Raw genomic sequence first — 15,079 nt, 5'->3', positions numbered from 1 at the left:
TATAGATGTTATGGATACATTTTATTATAAGTATGGATGTAAAGTAATATTTTAATTTTTTAATCATTTAAATTTTATTATTAAAAAATTATATTTTTTAAAAGAAAATAAATATTAGGGTCGATAAATTTTGCCCCTAATATTCAGACCGTCGCTGCAAATGTATCTGCCACAAGCTACATTGACAAAATTTTGCGGTGATTGTGAGAGTATTAGGGGTGATGGGGTCGCCGCTAATAATCAAGTATTAGAAGTGACGCCAATAGTTGCTGCTAAAAATGTCTTTTAGGGACAAAATATTGGAAGTAACATGTCGCTCCTAATTGATATCAGCAGTGAACTGTGCCCTCGTCCATGCTGAAAAGCCAATGACAAGTCTGCATATGTGTCGATGACTGCTCTTTATAGGTGCTTCCCCATGACCTTTACATGAGTGGATAAATAGTGGTACCTCAAGTGTTGGCCATGCTTGATTCGTTCGTGGTCTCAGTTGTCCTCTGACTTCAAGAAACAATTGTATGCTTCTCGCACACACTTGAGGGGTGGAAACAGTTTGGCCAACGTGAAAGCAAGGGCCAGAGGAGTCATTAAAGAAGCTGGTGAAGTAGTTTAATGAGGAAGCAACCAAAGCTAAAAGAGTGAGTAGCGACGGGAAGTTGATGGCACTAATGGTTATAAGGTTGTAACTAGAATCCCCGCAATGGGATAGTTTCCAAAAAAACAAGGGCTATATAACTCCATGTAAGAGTTTATGAGTTGAGTTAGAGACTTTAGATGACCCTATTTATATATATATATATATTTATATATATAAAGATATAGATATCTAAATAGATTTTTACCATCAAATTATTCACTTGCGTTTTACTAAAATATTGAGATTCCAATACAAAACAAATACAATATTTTTTAATCCCACATCATTACAAATATTAACTTCCAAAGTTTTAAGAATAATAAATTACACACCAATCTGACACAAAGAACCAAGCCTCACACATAGTTTTGACCTTAAATATAGAAATACTCTTTCCTTCTTAATAAGCAAGATAGATGCCTAAAGGCAGATTTAGTTGTAGGCATCAGGGTTGGCCACAAGGTAAGCTTCAATGGCTTTGAATAGGTGAGAGGCCTTTTCTTTGCCTTCCTTAATATGGTCCTCCTTGATCTCATGGCCACCTTTGGTATGGTACTTGCTGATGCTCTTGACAATGGATCCTCCATCAGCAGAAGCCACCAAGTTGGTCTCATAGTTGATCTTCTCCACAACATCACCAAGGGCATCACCTTCAATGACAGTGTAATTGTATCTGAAGTTGTCAGCATCAACTGCGTCCACTTGGTGCTTCACATACTTGTACTGACTCCCCTCACCAAAGCTAATCTTCTTGATGGTTCCAGGCCCTCCATTTCCCTCCAAGATCTCAGTGCTCTTAATGGCTTGGGGGACAACTTTGGGGATGAGGTTGTCAGCATCAAGGACAAATGCCTTGAATAGCCTTGCCGGAGGGATAGAAGAGATGGTCTCAGTTTCATATGTGAAAACACCCATTGTAGTGGATATATATATGAGGAGTTTCAGATAAATAATTTTAAATGAAAGAGAAGAATTAGGATGATTTTTAGATTGATGATATGTTGCAGTTTAGGGATAGTATATATATAGACATATGAACAGGCTGCTATAATTTCTCAAGTTTGCCTTTTTTATTAATATTTTTTAAATAATAATTTTAGGTCCATGCAAATAAATCTAACTGAAATTTCGTATTTATTATTAATTTTTTTGGAGTGGAATTTTTTACTAAGCTTCACGACAAGCTATGATTATCATTTTTCTCAAGGATATTAATTAATGTATTTGGTCAACAATAGCACACTCAACAATTTATTTAAAAAACATGTAACACTCAAAAATATATATTTATATAAATATAATGTGTAAGCATATCTAAAAGATGGAAATTAAAAATTCCAGTCCAGCCAACTATACCGAACTGTACATGGAACCATATTATTGAAAGGTTATATAACGAATTTGGCAGAGAATATATGGATTATAAAATAATTACATATAGGCTTATTAATTTTTTTAAAAGTAATAATTTAGTAAACGTTGTCAACACTTTAGAAAGTCGGTACATAAGACAGACATATAGTTGGGCTACAAAACAATATTCTTATTTTCACATTTGTATTTTTGTTGGTATTTTTAAATGAAATAATTAAATATAGAGTATGTTTGATTTAAAGAATTTCAAAGTTCTAGATGATATCTTGGATCCCTATAAAAAAAAAAAGAAAAAAACAGGCTTGATTTACACATTCAACAACGGCATGCATACGCATAGACAGTCAAATAACTTTTAAAATTAATTAATAAAAGTTTTCTAACTATTATTTGCTAGCAATTGGTCTTAATTCCTTGTCCATTTTAATTAATAAAATTTATTATAATAGAACTAAAAAAATGAAAAATTTGCAAACAATTTATTTTGAGTTTAACTAAAAAGAAAATCACTATTTTACCCCTACCAACTTAAGCTCATCATCACTATTCCTAAAGGGAAATTTCAATTTGTATGCTTGATCATTTTTATAATTACAAAAAAATACTATGCATATTAAAAATTACAAAATAATGCTATTTTTTGCCACTTTACCCAAAATGCCCTTTCCACTTCCTCCTCACTTCTCATTTCTCTCTTCCCTCTCTCTCTCTCTCTTATTTCACTCTCTCTCACCTCACAACACCACCAACACACTAAATATTATATTTCGAACAGATTTGGACATGATTTTTGGGTTTTTTTTTGCGATTTTTTTTCAGATCTGAAACTCTGAAATCTGCAGAAAATTGACATTGCTCGATGGTGGTTCGATGGTGCTCGATGAGACCTTCAAAATCATGATTTTTCATGAAAAAATGACTTTGCTCGATGGTGGTTCGATAGTGGCTCGATGGTGCTCGATGCCAGCTCGATGAGACCTTCAAAATCATGATTTTTCATGAAAAAATGACTTAGCTCGATGGTGGTTCAATGGTAGCTCGATAGTGGTTCGATGGTGCGCGATGCAATTCTTGTAAGAGACATAATTTTTCACTCGGGTGTCCGTTTGGGGTATTTTTTTTTTTTGATTTTGGGTATTTTTTCATGATCTACACGTTTGACATGTTAATATGCACATTTGTGATGTGTAACACTTGTAAAAAATACAAAAGTACAAACATACCTCATGTTTAAGACATCTTTTGGTATATTTTTAAGTTTTAAACTTCCCAAATGTGCATATTAACATGTCAAACGTGTAGATCTTGAAAAAATACCCAAAATAAAAAAAAACAAATCAACCCAAACGGACACCCGAGTGAAAAATTATGTCTCTTACAAGAATTGCATCGAGCACCATCGAGCCACTATCGAGCTACCATCGAACCACCATCGAGCTAAGTCATTTTTTCATGAAAAATCATGATTTTGAAGGTCTCATCGAGCTGGCATCGAGCACCATCGAACCACTATCGAAAGGTGCCATATAGAGACTGTCGCATGCAAGGTTGTGAGTAGTGGTCGACCAATAGCCACATTGTAGGCAGACGGGCAGTCGACTATCAAAAACTCTGTCATGACTGTCTCATGCTTGGGAGCATCCCCCATTGTGACTGGTAACTTGATCGTTCCGGCTGGTTACAACCCTTCTCCAGTAAATCCATAGATGACTTGAGAGCATGGCTTCAAGTCATTGATAGATAGTTTCATCCTTTCAAAGGATGATTTGTAGATAATATTCACAGAACTCCCTGTCTCGACCAAGCATCTCTTCACCTTCATATTTGCTATTTGGAATGTCACGACGAGAGGGTCATTATGAGGATCGTGAATCATCTTCAGTGAAAGTGAGAGACTCGCTTTCATACCGTGGGCTCTTCGAAGGCCGCTCCTCTACAGCCATGACTTCGGAGGTTGATGCTGCATCCAACTCATGCCGAAGGGTTCTAGCATACTTTCCCTTACCTTGTTGCTATCCCCTGCCAGATGTGGACCTCCACATATGGTGTCTAGAGTGAAGTCCACAGGCTCGGGTTGCAAAGGTGGGGATCGTTGCTGCTTGAACCCAGGATTGTTGTTACTTCCCTTTCCTTGGGTCTTTTCTACTCGATACTTTTTCAATTTCCCCGACCGGAGGAGAAACTCTATCTCATTCTTGAGATGATTGCATTCATTCGTGTCGTGACCATAGTCTCCATGGAAACGACAAAACTTGTTCAAATCTCTCTTACTCATCTTCTTCTTGATGGGTGGGGGTTTCCGGCAGGGGACCTCCTGATGACTTGTGAGATATATCTCCACTCGGCTCGCCAAAAGAGTGGTGTAATTGGTGAACCGAGGTTCATACTTAGTTGGCTTGTCGTTTGATCCCGACTGAGCCATCTTTTCATTGTGGCGGTCAGACCCGTTATTCCCATGTTTCTTACTACCACTTTGATCGTTTCCACCATTCTTGAGAGGATCAGTCGATCCGCTCGGATTGTTCAAGCCCTTCTCTCCTTTCTCAATCGCATCATCCAATTTCATATACTTGTCCTCCTGGTCAAGAAATTGCTGTAATGTTGAAATTGGGTTGCGATGAATACTGTCCCACAAAGGACTACGATAGATTAGGCCAGAAGAAATTGTCACCATCTTCCCCTCATCTCCAACTGCAGTAGCTCGGTTAGCTTCTCTCATGAACCTTTGTATGTAGTTCTTGAGAGATTTGTCCTTCCCTTATTTAATATCCGCCAAGTGATTGGCGTAAACTAGAGGGGTCTGAGCAGCATTGAACTACCTGCAAAACTCTTTCCTGAAACTTTCCCAAGAAGTGATGGAATTTGGCTTAAATTTCCAATACAACTCCTGGGCAGTGTCGGGCAATGTAGTGGGGAAGACTCTGCACCGATAGTCATCACTCACTCCGAGCAGCTTCATCTGCTCTTTGAATTTCCCCACATGCCTTATCGTATCTGCCTTTTCTGTATAAACTGGCAGTACCAGTGCTTTGTACTTCGCTGGTGGCTAGGCTGCTCTAATTCGAGCACAGAACGGGCTCCCACTCCTGTGGTCTACTGGATCGATCGCAGAAGGTCGTTTCGACAGACCATGAACTGCTGCTGTCACAGCATCAAGCTGGGCTTGGATGCCTAGGGCCACTGCTCAGGACTCATTCTCGGGACCACCTGGTTGGGCGCTTCTATCTGGCACACCATTATCAAGTATTTCTACTTGACTGGTAGGTCGGTTCGGATCTCGCCCTTCGACTGGGACGGTTCTTCTCCTGTCAACAATGACGTCTCTTAGATCCTTCTGAGAGGTATTTCACCCTAACTGATCGAACACCGTACTCTGAGTTTTTTCAGAAGGCTTGCCATGTGGGACATGCTCCTTGCCACTGCGCTGCTGGTTGGGATGCAGTGGTGGCCTTCCTGTCTGCGATGGGCGGTCTTTTCCTCCTCGATGGTTGTTGTCATTCTTCTCCTTCGACTGATTAGTGTGATGACTATCGACTTCATCACGACCATGCCCTTCTTTGAAGTGTGAAGTTTCTTTACCTCGAGCAGCCTTATTTTGCTCCTGCTCAGGTGGAGTTTTCTTACTGCCTGATTTGTGACTTCCGGATCTGGAAGTCTCTGATCGGTGGCTCCTTGAGGGGGTTCTGGAGTTCCCCCTTTGGGTTGAGGCAGTGTCTGATCGGACCCCATCTTCTTCCCGACCAGGTGGGTTACTACCACTCCAGCTTCTGTGGTCCTTGCTCCTGGGGTGGCTGCTCCTCGTGCTGCAGCTTGGGCATTGGCCTGGGCCAGCTGCGTAGCTGCCTCCAGAGTGAGTGCAGCCTCAAGATGTCGCCTATCGGCCTCCTCTGTTGTCGCCGGATCTCCTCACTCCTAGTGTCCATCTCCCATCTTTGCTGCTCAAATGCAGCCTTCTGCCTAGCCATTTCTTCAGCGAATGCCTCCTGTCTGGCGTTGAATTGTGCCATTTCCTCCTGGAAAGCCCCCATGGCTTCCTGGAGTTGTTCAACCTCTGGAGTCACGTCCTCGGGCATGACTCTAGGCTCAGTATCATGGTCTTGAGGGCTAGGACCTTCTGGTCTAGCAGGCTCTTTAGAGGAACCTGGCTTCTTGGAGGCCGCATTGGTGTTCTTAGGTGCCATAATGCTACAGGGATTGTTGTCTTTCTCTTCAGGCTCTCAATGAAAGCCCCAAAATGTTGACCGCGTTTTTGGCCAACGACGTGTAGACGTCAAAACGACAAAAACCTTCAAGAGAAATATACGACACAGACAATTTTTATAGTGGTTTAGCCCCAATGTGTTGGTAATAGCCTAATCCACTTAGAGTTATGATTATAGATCTACACTCAAGATCAGATGAACCTGAGTCAACTGAGTCTCTTCAGTGAAAATTACAAGAATACAAGAGTTCTCTCAAGATACAATTACTCTCTCTTTGGAAAATTGAAATCGGAACCCCCTTTATGGTGCCATGAGCCTTGTATTTATAGGCTCAGGATCGTACAGATGATGTCCCCCATAATTGGGATATTTTATTGTTCTCACTAATCGAGATATTTTATTATTCTTACCATATTTAATTAACAATAATATTCAAAATACAACGATACACAATATTTATGGGATAATCTGAGAGATTCCCGCGCAGATAAGACCGATTCTTGTTGAAGCCGTTTCTTGGATCTTTTACGTAGCCCTGCTCTGTCTAATCGATCCATATCACACTTAGGAGGAAAACTGAAGGGCCAAAATTCCTCACTGGTCGGCCAAGCCTTCACTGGTCGGACATGCACCTGACTGGGCAGACATCCACTAGGACTGGGCGGACACGCACCTGTCCAGTTGGCCAAGGACATGACTGGGTGGACATGCACTTGTCCGGCCGACCAAGGTCATGACTGGGCGGACATGCACCTGTCTGGTCGGCCAAGGTCATGACTAGTCGGCCAAGGTCATGCCTGGGCGGACAAGCATGTGACTGGTCAGTCATGACACTTGACTGGCCAATCAAAAATCTTCACTGGTCTACCGGGTCACTCCTAAGCCAGATTACCCAACCATTCCTTGCCATTTGTCACTTCTATTGCCAGTCATCGTTTTCAAATTTTGGGGATAACAACTTGGTTATGTGGTTAGATGGTGAGATTTTGAGGTGCATAAAGTGGTTCAATTGTTTAATTTGCGAGTTATGAGTAAACGAGCTTTGGCGTTAGTAGATTGCAATGAAGGGGTGAAGTATTTTGACTGAAAAATTGTATTAATATTTAAATTTCCTGAGAATTATATGAGCATAGCAGTTTTGAGTGTTTGAATTGGTTAGTTTTGTCAACTTGGTTTGTTTAGGTTTGAGTCTAGTTAGATCCCTTGCACTAGGGCGAGCAAAGATTAAGTTTGGGGGAAATTGATAAGTCTAGTTTTAGAATGTGTTTTAGTCTTATTTTTGAGTCAAATTGTGAGTTTTGTACGGTATTATGCTTTTGTTTGTTTTGTTTTTCGGTTCTTGATATGAATCACAAGATGGAATTGAAAGAAGTGGAGTTGGTGGACAAAAATGGGAAATTTTATGATATTTGTAATCATTTGGCATTAGTTTTTATCATCCAAGGGAAGTTGAGATGATTTGAGGTGGAGAAAAGAGCGCAAAAGTGAAAATTGAGCATACATGGAATTACGCCCGCGACATGGTCTAGCAAGTTGCAGCTCAACAAAATCAGAGGCTGCCTAATTTGTTGATAGTTTTAGGGTCGTGACATGGTCAAGAGGGTCGTGACTCTAGAGGAAACAAAGACAATTCTAGGAGGTGCATGAAGACGCAAGCTCCACCCTGGGTGAAGAGGGTCGCGGCGCCTGAAGGCCCAAACAAATGCTGAAACTCCTTAGAAAAGACACGGCCTGCGAACTAAGAAAGGCCAAGTCGCGACCCACCTTGCCAAAAAAGAGGAATTTCTTTTTTTATAGAGGCAGGCTTCATCAGAACATCGAACGCACCGTTTGGTGCACCCATGCTATTTCATAAGAAGCACTACGGGAGCTTGAGATTTTGTATTGATTACCAATACATACCCCATCCCTTTGATTGCAGACTTGTTCGACTAGTTAATTGCAGCGAAATTCTTTACAAAATTGGATTTGAGATCGGGTCACTATCAATTGCAGATAGCAGAAGGGGATGAGTTGGAGACAATGTGTGTGGCTCGATATGGAGCATTCCAGTTCCAAGTCTTGTTGTTTGGGTTGACAAACCCACCAGTCATATTTTGTACATTCGTGAACCGAGTTTTCTACGAGTACCTAGATAAGTTCGTGGTAGTCTACTTGGATGTCATTGTGGTTTATAGCACCTTGATAGAAGAACATCAACGACACTTATAGCTCAAGTGTTTCAGAAGTGGAGAGAGAACCAACTCAGTGTGAAGCGAGAGAAGTGCTCCTTCGCACAAGAGAGAATCAAGTTCCTAAGCCACATTGAATCCACATGGATATAGAGAAGGTGCGGGCTATTCAAGAAGGGAAGGCCCCCACCAATTTGAAGGAACTACACTCTTTCCTTGGTTTAGCCAACTACTATAAAAAAAAATGGAAGGCTATTCAAAATAGCGGCACCCTTGACCGAGTTGTTGAATAAAGGTGTAACTTTGACGTGGACCTATAGATGTGTCGAAGCATTTGAGAGTCTGAAGGAAGCCATGATGCGAGATCCTATCCTTGCCTTACTATATGTCAGTAAACACTTTGAAGTGCACACATATGCATCTGATTATGCTTTGGGAGGAGTACTTTTACAAGACGACCACCCCGTAGCTTATGAAAGCTGCAAACTTATAGTGGTAGAGAGATGATACACTGCGCAAGAGAAGGAGCTTCTCACAGTAATTCATTGTCTATGAGTTTGGAGGCACTATTTGATGGGGTCGAAGTTTGTGGTGAAAATGGACAATGCCATAGTAAGTCATTTCCTCACCCAGTTGAAGCTTACCCCCAAGCAAGCAAGATGGTGGGAGTTTGTAGCAAAATTCAACTTTCATTTCGAACACAAGGCGGGCCATCTAAACCAGGCAGCTGATGCCCTGAGTCTCAAAGCTGAGTTAGTGGCTCAAAGATTACTAGCAAACATGTCAGCTAGCGCGATGTCTACCCTCATCCGAGAGTGCATTAAGGAGAACTTCGAGAAAGACCCGCTGGTCAAGACCATCATGAATCTCGCAAAAGAAGGAAAAACTCGCCAGTTTTGGGTTGAAGACGATCTTTTGTGGGCCAAGGGTGGCCGCTTATATATTCCAACGACGGGAGATTTGCGGAGGACACTAACGAGTGAGTGTCACAACACCTTGTGGGCGGGTCATCTAGAGTGGTAGAGAACGCATGCACTATTGAAGGAAGGGTACTACTGGCCACAAATGAGCGATGATATAGTGGAGTATACATAGACCTGTCTCACCTACCAGCAAGACAAAGTGGAGAGACACAAGACAACTGGGTTGCTAGAACCTTTGTTAGTCCCAAGCCGACCATGGGAAAGTCTGTTGCTTGACTTCATTGCTAGTCTACTGAAGACGAGAGACTTGAGTGTGATCTAAGTTATCATGGAAAGATTTTCAAAGTACGCAACATTCATACCGGTGTCTAAGTATTGCTTGGAAGAAGAGACAGGAAGACTTTTCTTTAAGTATGTTGTTAAGTATTGGGGAGTACCCCAAAATATAGTCAGTGACCGAGATGGAAGATTCACAAGGACCTTTTGGTCTGAGTTATTCAACCTTTTGGGGTCACAACTAAACATTTCCTCGAGATACCATCCTCAAATAGATGGACAGACTAAAAGATTCAATGGGATGCTGGAATAGTACTTGCGACATTTTGTCAATGTCTGGCTGTAACTACTAGATGTAGCTCAATTTTGCCTCAATTCTCAGAAGAGTTCTTTGTCAAACAAGAGGGATTTCGAAGCTTTTAACGGGCAGAAACCACTGTTACCCCACAGAGTGGATGAGTATCGAGGAATAAATCCAAGCGCCTTTAATTTCATGAAAGACTAGAAGAAAACCACTGAGATTGTTTGAGCCTATCTAAAGAAGGCTTCAAGGAGAATGAAGAAGAAGGCAGAACAGAAAAGACGACCGCTGGAATTCAAAGCGGCCGACTTAGTGATGATCAAGCTAAGCCCCGAATAATTGAGATTATGAAGGAATAAGGACATCAGACTCATCCACAAACACGACGATCCTGTTCCAATCATCTTACAAATGGTCTAACCTCCAACATAGTTAGATTATTAATGGATGAAGATACATCCGGTTCTACACGTCAACAACCTCAAACAGTGTCATGAAGATCTAGAAGATCCAGCTCACAACCAGTCTACCAGAGAAAGAGTCAGTGTCAAGCCATGAAGCAGCAGACAACCTGAAGAAATCCTAGGAGAGAGGATCGTGGTCGTGGATAGAAAGAAGAAGAAAGAGTTTGTGGTTAAGTGGAAAGGGCTCAGAGATGAAGAAATTTACTGGGAAAGGGCGGAGGACTTGCACAAGCTTACGTAGTAGATTGAAAATCAGCAAGGAGTAGGTTCGTCTAGGACACCACATATTTAAGTGGGGGAGAGAGTAACATGCTGCGACATGACACACCTCCAGGGGGCCATTTTGTATGTATGAGCATGCCTTGGTGCTTGATCATTAGTCAAGTCTTGCACCAAGTAACCTCAAGGGTAGGGGATGACACTTTTGTAATTATGTATTTGTCTCCTAGGAGAAAATCATATATGTTCCTGAGAAAATCATATATGTTCCTGGGAAGACTTTATCTCCTTAGAATTCTCCTTAGGGGGAGGTGACCTAGTCACTTAGGAAAGCACCATGGCCTCCAGCAGATAAGGGCTTAAGTTGTGTACTCGCTTGACCTATCAAGGCCATATATGACTAAAATGATGTTAATCCATGTCCTCTTGTGTATGCTTTCTTTACGGTCTATGCAATGCTTATTTTTTACCTTTGTTGGGCCATCGAGTATCACTTGCCTATGTTGTATGCTCTTGGTGTTGTGTGGGATGTTGTCTTTCAATGACTTGCATTGTGCTTGCTCATGCTTGAGCATTGCCCTTACATGCACGAGACTTGTATCATGTCTAACTGTTGGGTTTATTTGTCGCAAATGTGATTTTTAGGCTAACTTGCTAGTTGAGTGTGCTAACAAGTGCTGCACGTTCCGTCAATTCGAGATGTCAAGTTGGCGGCCCGTGACACTGAGCAGGCCGAGTATGTACGCGCCACCCCTAGAGCTCTCAAACTTATGGTTGGTCAGTTATCCTTCACCCTTAACTGCACAACAAAGAACTCGTGAGTCAAGTCCCAACAAGAAAACTTAATAAAGTAATACAGATATTCAGATAAGCATCCCTATCAAATGCATGCTATATAAATCATAACCATATATACGAATAATTCAACAAGAATAACAACTCATGCCGAATAGAGGAACATCGAATCCATGTAATGGTCCCACCACTACTACCTGGCCCCACCACTACGGCCTACTTTACGCATGTAGTGCCGATAATAACCTCAAGGCCGATAACTGTCTCCCGACTGATCAATCACATACAACAATCAATCATCACCCACATTTATCACAAAAAATGTTAATATAGGGGATACATTTACTCTAAAGAAATTCACAACATCTCATACCCGTGTCTGATAATCAATGGGTCAAGCCCTACACTCAGTGCATGTGCCAGTTTTCTTACCTCAAGTCTTGAGCGATAAGGAAAAGCGAGAGCGAGCACGATCCTTTCCTCCCGAGACTTGTGATACCCCTAGTCACAACATATTAACGGATATCCATCAAGAACTAAACCAATCAAGAGCTTCAAGATTGGGTCCTACCCTTCTACTAAAATTGGGTAGTAGAATCCTTCCTAAGCCCTTAGGGTTTGAGTCTCTGCAACTCAATACCTCATTTGGCCACTTTCCCTAATTAGACCGTGGCTCGCCCCTAAAGGGCCATGGCGCGCTTCTACAGAGAGAGCCCCGAACCTTAGAGGTAAATGACACGTGTCATAGTGTAACCAACCCAGCGACACAATGCCAAGGCAGTTCAAGAGGAATTCCCAGTTCCTCTGAGTTCATGCAGGTCGCGACACTCCAAGAATAGCGCCGCTGCGCAACCCTGCGAACCCATAAATTTTAGCGATTCAAGAAATCGCAAATCGACCCAGAACTCACAAAACCAATCCCAAACACATAATCTCAACATTTTTCGACCATAATAGCACCTCTAACAACTTAAACACACCACAACACCACCCATAATCCCCTAAAAACCTCGAATAACCATAATTGATCAAGGACATCAAAATTAACCCAAAAACTACAAGTTCAGATTTTTTTACCTCGGGAAACAAATCCTCTAGCTGAATGCATAAGCTTAGCAGCTTCAGTCCTTGAGCACAAGCTTAAGTCCCTCTCTAAAAGCTTTAATTCGACTAAGGGTTGCCTCTAGGATCAATTCTTCAAGGTTCTTCTTCTTGGAGCAAAGTATGGTGAGAGAAAGAAAGCAAAAGGGAGAGAAGTGAACGTGAGTTTATCTAATTCCCTTCTGAGAGCTTCTAAGTGACTAAACTATTGCAAGGCTAGGGAAAAGTCCATAATGCCCCTACCTAAAAGAACTCTCCTTTAGGCCCATAAGGGCAAAAAGGTCATTTGACACCACTTTCCCACTAAACCTCAAATTCTATTTTAAATTCCCAATTAATCCCGCTAATCTTCCAAACACTAATATTTTCTCCCCAGTTATAACTCATACTCCATTACCCTTGGTAATTCACCAAATTACTATAATACCCCAAGGCTCTCCCCGAGCCAGGTATTAATCCCTGATGTGACTTTTCAGCCAAATTGCTCACTAGGATCGCCTCGTGCCACATATCTCAAATATATCAAAATAATAATTCGGTCCCACTCACAAAGCACATATAATTACATATATACCCTCATTGAGTCAAAATTACGAAAATGCATTTTTTAACAGAAATAGGTCGATCAACACATTTGATACACTTCAACATGCATAAACAATCATATCATGCTATAATTCATATAATTCACAAATATAATCACAATTAGATCATATTAACACATAAACATCCAATTATTTCCTCCTGGTCTAGTAATCAAGACACTAAGCCTTATTAGCAAATTTGGGACGTTACAACTATCCCCTCCTTATAAAAATTTCGTCCTCGAAATTTATTCAAACATCTCTGGATATCGGTCCTGCACATCTGACTCTAACTTTTGAGTCGTTTCCTTACCTTGTTATTTCTTTATAATGTTCTTACTAAGGTGAAAATATTATTTCTTAAGACTTTATTATTTGCATTTAGAATCTTTACTGGCTTTTCTTCACATGATATTTCTCATTGAAATTCTAGGGTCTCTTAACGCAACATGTATAGCGCTCAATACATCTTTCCTTAGCATCGACACTTACAACACCCTATTTCACAGAGATGTAGAAAACTTGCATATAGCTTGAGATCTTATATCTTAAAAGAGAATAGGAATCGATTTTTATTGACCTGCTATTAGAATAGGAATAATAGATTTAGAACTGATTAGTAAAATTAATAGAATGAAAAGTTGATGAAATTAATTCCCTAGGTGTTTTTTTCTTGATTTTATCATTTGATTCATTATTCTGTTTACAGTTATTTAAATTGTGTTCGTAGTTTATAATTATTCATCTTAATTTTAATAACCAAATAGAAAGTGAAAAACGATTATTGGTAATTGGTTAATAGTCTCTGTGGGATGATATCCGTTCTTACAGAATTTATTACTTGACACGACCACGTATACTTGCGTGCATATTTAACCGATCATAAGTTGACGAAAACTGCACCAACTAACTAAAAATTTATAATAAATAGTGCTATATTGGTCAATTTTTTGTGTATTAGAATATTTATATATTTTTTAAATGATTCAAAAAATTAATTAAAATACATATAATTTAAAAAGAAATTATAATAAATAAAAGATATACTCCGTTTTGCGTTTTAGATTTTATTTATTTTAAATTTTAATTAATATTAATCAATTTATAAATTGTTTAAAAAAAACTTATACATATATTAAATGATTTTTGCTTTCTATAGGCAACCCTATTATGTACTCTTCTTCTTCTTCTTCTTCTTCCTCTTCTTCTTTCTCTTTTCTTTCTCTCCTACTCAACCATCGTTTGTCCAACCTTGCTCTGTTGTTCGTCCGTCCACTAAAGCTATATTAATGTCGTCCATGACCCCCCTTTGTTGAAGTTAATCCCCATATGAGCTCCATCTTAAAAAAATTTATCATCTAACAGAATTCAGTTACAACTACAATCAATTATGATAGCTCAACTCCTAACAAATTACTCAAACAAGGATAAATATATATGCTTAGAATTAGCACTACAACAAATTTGATATACAATGACTCCCTACAATGTCTTACACCAATGGTGTAAGACATTAAAACTTATCAGGGGTTTTAAATGTCTAATGGTGTAAGACATTGAAAGTTTATATTAATGGCTGCAATTGGAAGACATTAAAAATGGTGGAAGACGTTGGAAATAGGCTGGGGAAGTGTTCATGGGTACATCCAACGTCTCCCACTGGGAGACGTGCCATGTGTCCCACGTCTCCCAATGGGAGACGTTGGATGTCTCCCTTCTATAATAGCCATCTTCTTCCTCTTCCTCACACATACACGAATCCGAGAGCACAAACCAGAGAGGAGAGACGAATTGGGGCTCTAAGGTAAGGTTTTTTTTTATTTTCATAATTTTTAGTTAATTATTTTGCAAAAAAAATCATAGGTTTTGCATTAGGATGAGTAATATACATGATTTTGTGTTAGTTTTACATTTTTATGCATTTTTTTATATACATTGTAGGATTTTGTGGTTTTTCCATGGAAGTTTTTAGGGATTTATGATTTTTTAGTTTTTTTTTTAATTTAACCTATCACATTGTATAAATTTCATT

The 15,079-nt window shown here is 40.0% G+C and overlaps 1 protein-coding gene across 1 annotated transcript; it reads right to left on the bottom strand.

Annotated features, from left to right (window-relative positions):
* Window positions 1-835: 835 nt before the first annotated feature.
* Window positions 836-1,633, bottom strand: LOC133819450 (major allergen Pru av 1-like). Its single transcript, XM_062252713.1, has one exon. The coding sequence runs from the start codon at window positions 1,550-1,552 to the stop codon at window positions 1,070-1,072; it is 483 nt and encodes a 160-aa protein (XP_062108697.1). The 5' UTR covers window positions 1,553-1,633; the 3' UTR covers window positions 836-1,069.
* Between the last annotated feature and the right edge of the window lie 13,446 nt (window positions 1,634-15,079).

The sequence above is a fragment of the Humulus lupulus genome, chromosome 2 (assembly GCF_963169125.1).
Source record: "Humulus lupulus chromosome 2, drHumLupu1.1, whole genome shotgun sequence".
In the NCBI taxonomy this organism is placed as follows: domain Eukaryota; kingdom Viridiplantae; phylum Streptophyta; class Magnoliopsida; order Rosales; family Cannabaceae; genus Humulus; species Humulus lupulus.
This window is presented reverse-complemented; position numbering and strand designations above follow the sequence as displayed.